At 30.0% G+C, this 10,952-nt stretch overlaps 1 protein-coding gene across 1 annotated transcript; it reads right to left on the minus strand.

The window, feature by feature from the left end:
* Positions 1-9,156: 9,156 nt before the first annotated feature.
* On the minus strand, positions 9,157-9,913 carry LOC113561466. The gene has a single exon (XM_026967859.1). The coding sequence runs from the start codon at positions 9,911-9,913 to the stop codon at positions 9,326-9,328; it is 588 nt and encodes a 195-aa protein (XP_026823660.1). The 3' UTR covers positions 9,157-9,325.
* Between the last annotated feature and the right edge of the window lie 1,039 nt (positions 9,914-10,952).

Here is a 10,952-nt window from a genome sequence, read left to right on the forward strand (position 1 = left end):
CTTCTTTCTAATAATCTTTATAATAATTTTTATAATAAAAAATAAATATTATCTTTGCATAGATAATTTGTATACATGCTCTCCCCCCTTTCCCAAAAATAGAACATTAGTATACTATACGTATACTATTAGTATACCTTGTAGAATTTTTCCTCTCCACTTATGGTAGGCAATACTAAAAAATAGCGCCTACTCTCAAGAATTTCATTCAGTCTGTCACTGCCGGCAGCGCGCCGGTTTCAGAGTGTGACGTCCTGACGTCCACCTCACACCCATTTTTAATTTTTTTTTATTTGCAATATTAATTATTAATGTATAACCACTGATAGTTATTTTTGAGCGCCATTGATACTTACCATTTTTGCTTCACTACTTATTATTAACCACAGGCTTACGTACAGTAGTCTGTTATTAACATAACCAAGAATATTATTTACTTAGCAACCTAACCGACACATTTATTATATTAAAAGCTTTAGCTTGATACTAGTTTCAATATAAAAATATATGAAGTAATAATATTAACATATATAAAGGGAAAGGAAAATATTAAAAGCACAAAAACAATATAAATGTATAACTTAGTTATTATGCTTTATGATAGATTTATTTAATTAATATAGTCACGTATATATATATTATCTAAAACGTAAAAACACAAAAACATACATAAAATCAGTAAAATATATAAAAACAGTTTATATACTCTAGCAGTTAAATAAAATAATTTTGAAACATTTTTTAATAATTTGATAAATTTATAATATTTATAATATTACGAGATTGGTAATATTTAAGATCGTTTGAATTGTAATACCATGAAGGTTTTTGTAGGTGTAGCAAAACCATTGAGCTACTTAATATTGTTTATTACATAAAAAGTATTAATGTGAGTTATAATAATTGAAAGAATTGGTTTGGAAATATATCTTATTATATGGTTATATAGCCATTGATAAGTATTACAAATTTGGCTTAATACATTTGGGTTCTTGACAGGATAAAATATTTAATTATATTTTATAACAAAGAAACAAATGGATTTGAAATGGATTTTATTATACTATAGTAAAGTCCTTTGCAAGTAGGTAATTTTCGGTAAAACCAATAGGGTCGGTTACTATATAAAAACGGGAAAAATCAATTAGTTATTTAAGACAAGAGTAAAAATAATGCCGGCGGAATTGAGTTTTATTGAGTGACGGTGTAGCTTTGATAGTTATTATAATTTACGGAGACATTTGGTGTTGATTGTTGTACAAGGTTATAAGTTGTCATTAATAACAATTAAAAAGGTAAATTTTGGAATTAATTTTATTATACAATGAAATAGTTTTTGTGAGTATAGTAAATTGTATTACCACATTTGAAATGATTTATCGTATAAAAAATTAAAGATTATTTTATTAACATAAAAGGAGAAACATTTTATAAGTAAAAGAATGTAGAATATTTGTCTACAATCTTAGTCAAAAAGAAGTACGTATTTAAAGTTACGAAATGGCAATAAAATTTTACTAAATTTTTTGGGTCTAAAATTTGAACCGTAAGGAAATAATTTGTTATAATTATATTGAAGCATCTAGGTCATAAGAGGAAACTAATAGGGACCTCAGATTTTGAAAATAATCATTTTTACAGAAGTGACCAACAACTTTTGGGAATCATCATTTTTAGCCAGGCTGATGGTACCTGTGATGAAATTTTTCTTATCGCACCACGGGATTATTGAGAAACCACAAAAATTGCAAAGTCACTATTTGTTAAACAAATCAGTGTTATTTTTCAATATTTATAGTGTAGAAAGTTTTAATGAAATATTAATAGTTTAGAAGTTACAAAGTTAAAAACAATTAAAGTCAAAATCAATTAGTGAACAATTTAATATAAAAGGAAATAAGTTGGTTAACCCAAAAATATTAAGAAAAGAATAAATCGTTAATTAATTATGAATAAAAGTATATTACACATGGTATTACATTTATAGTAAGGATTATTGAATTTATTTAATGGAATATTTTATGTTACTGAGCATTAATTTAAGTATATAATTATTACGCATTTAATCCGTTAATAATAAGTATATTAACAACACCATATACGAACACACTTATATATGTGCATATAACCCATAAAAGAATTATTGGTTATTTAAGATTTTATGAATTAACTAAGACTAATATTGTAATGGAATAATAATTTTATACGGTTTAACTATAATACTAAACCCGGCACACCAATAGTTGCTTTATTACTAATTTTATAATAACCAAAGAATAGACGTGCAAGTACATACACGCGTATATCTATATATATAGGTATCCCTATAACTATAAGACAATTATTGGTTGAGTGAGATTTTATAAGTTTATTAGAATGGTATATTGAAATAATAATTTTAGATGATATAATTACATTATTAAAGGCTCATGATACCAATAATTGATTTTACAATAATTTATAATAATTATTATTTCACTGAGTGCGTTATATTATTAAGAAGACGTATGCAAGGTCTTATAATAATTCAGGCATAAGACTAGGAGCATATAAAATGCATATGTCAAGCGTTATAATTTTAAGAATTAAATTTGTGAGCATTACAGAATTATTTGAATATTAATTTGAATAAGACAGTGAACACAGCGTTAAGTAACAAAGGAAAAAAGATTTAAATTCACGAAAGAATATTATTTCATGATGACTAATTATAAAAGACGGTGACTTGTCGGCACCTGATTGAAATAATAATCCAAGATCGCTGTCTTAAGCAAAGGTTGAATAGATATCTCAAGCAAGACATATCGGCAGGAAGTTGCAGCTGCCATTTGATTCGGAGAAACTCCGGTTGATTAAAAAGCATAAACTAAAATAGTAGGAGGCTCTGCCACTTAACTCATTGGTTCTTCGTTTCGAAGATTCTTATGGTGGATCGAAAACTTAAGTGGTGGGATTGGTCTCACGGTGCGTCTAGTGGGGACGATGAGCTCAACGGTGAGCTCAACGCTTACAAAAGATAAACGTATTTTGACGCGTAAGTTCAACATGAAATTCGCAGTACAGAATTATCGCTCATCTGTTATGCTTTTTAATCAACCGGAGTTTCTCCGAATCAAATGGCAGCTGCAACTTCCTGCCGATATGTCTTGCTCGAGATATCTATTCAACCTTTGATTAAGACAGCGGTCTTGGATTATTATTTCAATCAGGTGCCGACAAGTCACCGTCTTTTACAATTAGTCATCATGAAATAATATTCCTTCGTGAATTTAAATCTTTATTCCTTTGTTACTTAACGCTGTGTTCACTGTCTTATTCAAATTAATATTTAAATAATTCTGTAATGCTCACAAATTTAATCTTAAAATTATAACGCTTGACATATGCATTTATATGCTCTAGTCTTATGCATGAATTATTATAAGACCCTGCATACGTCTACTTAATAATATAACGCACTCAGTGAAATAATAATCATTATAAATTATTGTAAATCAATTATTGGTATCATGAGCCTTTAATAATGTAATTAAATCATCTAAAATTATTATTTCAAGATTCCATTCTAATAAACTTATAAAATCTCACTCAACCAATAATTGTCTTATATATATAGGGATGCCTATATATATAGATATACACGTGTATGTACTTGCACGTCTATTCTTTGGTTATTATAAAATTAGTAATAAAGCAACTATTGGTGTGCCGGGTTTAATATTATAATTAAACCGTATAAAATTATTATTCCAATACAATGTTAGTCTTAATTAATTCATAAAATCTTAAATAACCAATAATTCTTTTATGGGTTATATGCACATATATAAGTGTGTTCGTATATGGTGTTGTTAATATACTTAATTATTAACAGATTAAATGCGTAATAATTATATACTTAAATTAATGCTCAGTAACATAAAATATTCCATTAAATAAATTCAATAATCCTTACTATGAATGTAATACCATGTGTAATATACTTTTATTCATAATTAATTAACGATTTATTCTTTTCTTAATATTTTTGGGTTAAACAACTTATTTCCTTTTATATTAAATTGTTCACTAATTGATTTTGACTTTAATTGTTTTTAACTTTGTAACTTCTAAACTATTAATATTTCATTAAAACTTTCTACACTATAAATATTGAAAAATAACGCTGATTTGTTTAACAAATAGTGACTTTGCAATTTTTGTGGTTTCTCAATGATCCCGTGGTGCGATAAGAAAAATTTCATCACAGGTACCATCAGCCTAGCTAAAAATGATGATTCCCAAAAGTTGTTGGTCACTTCCGTAAAAATGATTATTTTCAAAATCTGAGGTCCCTATTAGTTTCCTCTTATGACCTAGATGCTTCAATATAATTATAACAAATTATTTCCTTACGGTTCAAATTTTAGACCCAAAAAATTTAGTAAAATTTTATTGCAATTTCGCAAATTTAAATACGTACTTCTTTTTGACTAAGATTGTAGACAAATATTCTACATTCTTTTACTTATAAAATGTTTCTCCTTTTATGTTATAAAAATAATATTAATTTTTCTATACGATAAATCACTTCAAATGTGGTAATACAATTTACTACACTCACAAAACTATTTCATTGTATAATAAAATTAATTCCAAAATTTACTCCTTTAATTGTTATTAATAACAACTTATGACCTTGTACAACAATCAACACCAAATGTCTCCGTAAATTATAATAACTATCAAAGCTACACCGTCACTTAATAAAACTCAATTCCGCCGGCATTATTTTTACTCTTGTCTTAAATAACTAATTGATTTTTCCCGTTTTTATATAATAACCGACCCTATTGGTTTTAACGAAAATTACCTACTTGCAAAGGACTTTACTATAGTATAATAAAATCCATTTCAAATCAATTTGTTTCTTTGTTATTAAAAATAATTAAATATTTTATCCTGTCAAGAACCCAAATGTATTAAGCCAAATTTGTAATACTTATCAATGGCTATATAACCATATAATAAGATATATTTTTAAATTAATTCTTTCAATTATTACAACTAACATTAATACTTTTTATATAATAAACAATATTAAGTAGCTCAATGGTTTTGCTACACCTATAAAAACCTTCATGGTATTACAGTTCAAACGATCTTAAATATTATCAATCTCGTAATATTATATTATAAATCTATCAAATTATTAATGATAAATGTTTCAAAATTATTTTATTTAACTGCTAGAGTATATAAAACTGTTTTGATATATTTTACTGATTTTATGTATGTTTTTGTGTTTTTATGTTTCAGAAAAATATATATATATATATATATATATATATACGTGACTAAATTAATTAAATAAATCTATCATAAAGCATAATAACTAAGTTATACATATATATTGTTTTTGTGCTTTTAATATTTTCTTTTCCCTTTATATATGTTAATATTATTACTTCATATATTTTTATATTAAAACTAGTATCAAGCTAAAGCTTTTAACATAATATATGTGTCGGTTAGGTTGCCAAGTAAATAATATTCTTGGTTAGACTAATAACAGACCACTCTACGTAAGCCTGTGGTTAATAATAAGTAGTGAAGCAAAAATGGTAAGTATCAATGGCGCTCAAAAATAACTATCAGCGGTTATACATTAATAATTAATATTGCAAATAAAAAAATTAAAAATGGGTGTGAGGTGGACGTCAGGACGTCACACTGCTACATCATCAAGTGCTTCCTGACCTGAGGGTTAGATTTGTGCGAACGCTTGTGAGTAGATGTATTTAATTATTTTATACTCGCTGCTCTTATGGAACGTTATACTTGTACTCCATATACATACTACACATTTTGACAGATTTACAAAGGTTTAATACATTATTATATTTACAGTTACTTAATATTTTCGAATTATAATTAGTTGTGAAACAATTACTGGCCTGAGGGTTCAGATTTATATGACATTTGCGAATAAAATTATTTCAAGTAACACATATATTCATATTGTAACCAACTTCTATATTACACTTGAATTTAGTAATAAACTTTTGATTAATTTAATTGTTCATTAAATATACCCTTCAATTATTATTGTTTAATCATTGAGAATAATGTTAGTGGTACAACAGTTGCAATTAACCATAATTTAACTTTAACTTTTGTTCAGAATCGCTCGCCAGCGTAAATTCGCAGCGAAGCGTCATCCTATATTGAATATATAGTGCATGAATGCATTAATTATATCAATTTATTTGTGCGAGGCATACCCATTTATTTCAATTATATTTAAAGCGTTAAATCGCTTTTTCCCTTTTGAATACCATTAACAGCGACTTCATTCGCTGTGAGTTATCCTTTGAAAACAGTCGAGAGCGAACATTCGCTTCCATACCTGTCATATACCACGGCGTGTATAGCCGCCATTTTCTCATCCTTTAGCTCGGTATACGAACATATATGCCTCATTACACAATTAAGTCGTATTTAATATTTAAGTGAATTAAAATCAAATCATACCATTATTTGAAGGATAATTCGATTATAAACATTAATTTAACATTTGCATTACAAGTTTATTACATTTGTGTACTTAAATCAAGTGAGCATGGTAAAAAGTTCGACTTACGCTAGTGACAATTACGCTAGTGACAATTACGCTAGTGACAATATTAAGGAATTGCTGACTTACCATAAGGCAGTGCACGGTGAATTAATAACTTTAATTGTGGTTACAGTATATCACTAACAAGATTTAAGTTTAATAACTCACACTAGTGACAATAGTACGACTTACGCTAGTGACAATTACGCTAGTGACAATATTAAGGAATTGCTGACTTACCATAAGGCAGTGCACGGTGAATTAATAATTTTAATCTTGGTTACAGTATATCACTAACAAGATTTAAGTTTAATAAATTACATAATTTTCGTTTATTGTATTGTTAAGCACGAACATAGATTCATTCATCTGACCAATTCCTTATGTATACTACGTCTGACCAAATCATTATATATTCTACCTGATACATTCAATTTAGTCACAGGAGGTATATTTTATTTAATTACCAAATAAAGCATTACGAAATTATGAATAACAGTTAATAACGAATTAGAATCTATATTAATTTGTTTTAAATCATTATTTTATTCTTCAACTCCATCACCGTGTATGAGCATAAAAGTGCTCGTCTCCTTACTTTGTGTTACATTCCACTTAAAGAAAGGCATAGTAACCTGCCTACTTTTCTTTTGAGATATTTTATTTTATCAATCCTTTGCATATGAGCATTATTATTGCTCATCCTTTTCATTTTTCCATTAGTAAGAGCGAAGCGACGCCCTTATTTCTATATTATACTACTGTCATACACTACACAGCGACATTACGCTGTGATTTTCTTTTCAATATTTTCCTATTCTTATACCTTAATTTTGTTGAAGAAATAAGAGAGATAATAATTTAAATTCAGTTTTCATATATTAGATAATAGAGAGATATCAAGTTACAATCAATATTGATTACAATATTTTCCTTTTGACAATCACAATTTCATCACCGTAAGAGTTAATCGCAAGCTCTCTCCATTCCCGGGTAAAGTCGGTGTATGCAGATTGACCCATAATCAAAAGAGAGCACCTGAAATCAAATCACCTGAGGGATAGATTTGGGACAGGTACCTGATCGTCTACATTCTCACTTCCCCGGACGTGACAATGGGTATGTATACTTCGTCCAGCGAGAGAACGTTATCGGAGTAAACGAAAACGCGTCCGTTCCGCGCAGATATCCGCCCTAGAGACCCCCCACTACGCCGCGATACAAGCGCGTTACTGCTATTATACACACCACCACTACGCCACGCTATCCCCACTTCGCTCGCCTATGCGCAGACGAATAACGTTCTCTCGCTGGACGGAGTATAGTTTTATTAATTAAATTAATTAAGTATCATATGTGCTGTATTCATCTTACTTTGTTCTCCTTTCTTCGCCCTTCCTCTACTCATATAATATGTAACGAATGAAACGGCAAACTTTTATGTTAAATTAATATTTTTGAATAAAATTAATATTTTCTTAAAAGTATGATTATTTCTCTATGATTATTTTAGATAAAATTAAAAGATAGAAGATCGAAAGAAGAAATTTTACATTTGGTCCCAGTAGAGATCAGCCACAGAAACGAAGTAGCAGTAGTAGCAACAGCGGAAGTTCTGGTACTGCATCAGGAGATATCGCTGCTAATATATATATTGATATACACTACTCACAAAAATTAGAGGAAAACCAAACTTTTCTTAAAAAATAGGCAAATTTCAAGCAGCTGTAACTTTGTTAAAAATGAACGAAATTTAAATTTAAAAAAAGGATTTTAAAGCTTGAAACTTTTACTTTCAAACGGTTGCCATGAGTTTAAATTTCTGTGACGTTTGGTAATTTTTACATACAAAAAACTGCGAACTGGACAAAATAAGAAAGTTTCTTTTCACTTTGAAGGTCTGTCACGTATCAAAAAAAATTCTGCGAAAATTCTAGACTTTTTATTGTAAAAGATTGAAGTTTTCTCTACAAAACACTTTTTTAAAATTTTTCTACGAGTTTTTGTTACTGAGTTATCGCCGATTAAATAAAAATTGGCATTGTTTACTTTGATTGCTCATAACTCCGGTAAAAATCATCGCACAACAATTTAAAAAACGGATTCTTAAGGAGGGAACCTACTTTAGAAGAGCGAAAAATAGGTGATTTTTAAGAATTTTTTGTAAAGGAAAAGTAATGTTTATATTTTTGAAAGTTTTAAGACCTTTTAATATTAGGTTTGAACCTTCGATATATATTTTTATTTAATAAAAAGAGCAATATTGTTATTGAAAATTTAATATTAAAATCCGTGCTTCGCCATCGGAGCTGCGTCATTGTGTACATCCTAACATCTTCAATTCTTGCCTGAAACAAAAATTTCAAGTATATTATTAATTTGTATGTTATTTTACCCTAAGTAAACCAAAAATATTTAAAAAAGTTTAAAAATGAAAATTTTGTACGACTGAAAAAAAAGTTACGATTTTTGGGAGGCAATGTCGTTTATGTTTATGCAAAAAACACATTGTTTAAATTGATTTTTGATTAATGTTTTAGGTTCATCGAAGATGGTTGGCTATTATTTAACTAAAATACTTTGAACGAAGTCGATAGGTCAAATAGTTTTTTTGTAATCGTGTACACAAAATTCAAGAAAATGTGAAAAACACATTTCGAGGAAAACGCGTTTAAAGTTTTCGGTTTAAAAAACTAATAGTTATTGAGTACTTACAGAGCTCGAAGGCTAATCTGCTATACCAGCACCATACAGTAGTCCTTCAGCTTCCTCATGAAATTCATTTGTGGTAATTTGAGCCAGCCGACGAGCTGCTCGAGCCTCCTTTGTGCTGCTGAGTCTACGTCGCTCCTGCCTCGAGATGCGCTGCGTGTCGTACATATTAGCGAAATTCCGGCACTCTGGTCCAATGTTGATCTCTAATTGATTCATCATCTTCAAAAGTGATGAATATCCTTCATTGAAAATGCCGGCAGCAATAAAGGCGGCGATTTCAATAATATTTTTGCCGGAGTTCAAATGCTTCGGTGCTAGTCGCCAGACGGTCGCGTTGAAACTTTCGTTTGCATTTTGTGTATGTCCACCCATACATCGCGTTAAAAGGTCTTCATTGGACAAATCAGTATATATTGGAATCAAATGCTCCTCAATATCTGGATGGAGTGGAGGGGGATGGTCGTACTCTTCCAATTTACCTGTCGCTTCATACTTCCGCCACTGGCACCAGCTGTCGGCTCCAGCCGGACAATTATCGTGCCGCGGATTTTCATTGCTTGAGCATAAATGTTCTAATGTTGCCCATATTGCTTTTTTCATGTTAGGCACAGAATTGACATTTCGCCTTATCGCAAGCCCGTAATATTTTGTTAACTTTTTTATAAGGACGTCGGTCAATTTACCTTTACCGCCAAGCTTGTGCGTCTTCTTTGCATTTCGAAGTCGTGTGCCCATTCTTTTTTCAACGTGTCCAACGCACTCAGTTTTTATAACAGAAACATCGTCACCGTACGGATTCAAATTTAAAATTGCGTTGAATGTTTTCGAATCACCGTCTCCGATATAATTTGTGTATTTCACTTTGAATTTCTCTTCAGATCTTGAAAACATTTCTTTCATGGCGTCGACCTCCATTTTACCTGCTGAGCCAGAATGGTTTGCAAAACACTCGTTTTCGTGTTCTTCGTACCACTCAGTATATTCATCAGTATCTTCTTTCTTCCTCCAATATACACAAGCCTGGCAATAACTGCTTTTTACAACGAGATCTATCACTTTACCGCTGTAATATCCAATGATCGTCGTGACACCGAACAGAGAAGTAAATCCTCGTTTCTTCCACGATCCATCTCCACTTATTTTTAATTCAGTTGGTGGTCTTTCATTTTTCACATTTTCTGCTTTTTCTTCATCAACGACTTTTTCAGTCAAATGATCAAAAACAGATTTTGCTACTTCATGCATATGTCGTACAATGCGATCGTATGTACCTATTGCTATACCTTGACCGATGTCCATAAGGCCACTGAATATATTTATTCCTTCTCTGCCAATGCCTAACAGTCTCAAAACAAACACAAGTCGTCGATTTATTTCGTAGCCAGTATGGATTAACGGTCCTGAATTTATTTCTGTACGACCACAAGTACATTTCACAATCAGTTTGAAACCGAAGCCACGTATCCCAGTTTCTTCAAATTGCATACTTTTCTTGCACTCCTTACAAATAAGCATCTGTGCAAGCGTAGTAAAAACAGTAAAATATTCAATGATTCTGTAAGTGTGTTGTGGATTATAAACAATATTATCACTGATCGCAGTTTTCAGTTTTTTCGCGCTGGTACTCTGCTCCGTTTCA

The sequence above is a fragment of the Ooceraea biroi genome, chromosome 2, assembly GCF_003672135.1.
Source record: "Ooceraea biroi isolate clonal line C1 chromosome 2, Obir_v5.4, whole genome shotgun sequence".
Classification (NCBI taxonomy): Eukaryota; Metazoa; Arthropoda; class Insecta; order Hymenoptera; family Formicidae; genus Ooceraea; species Ooceraea biroi.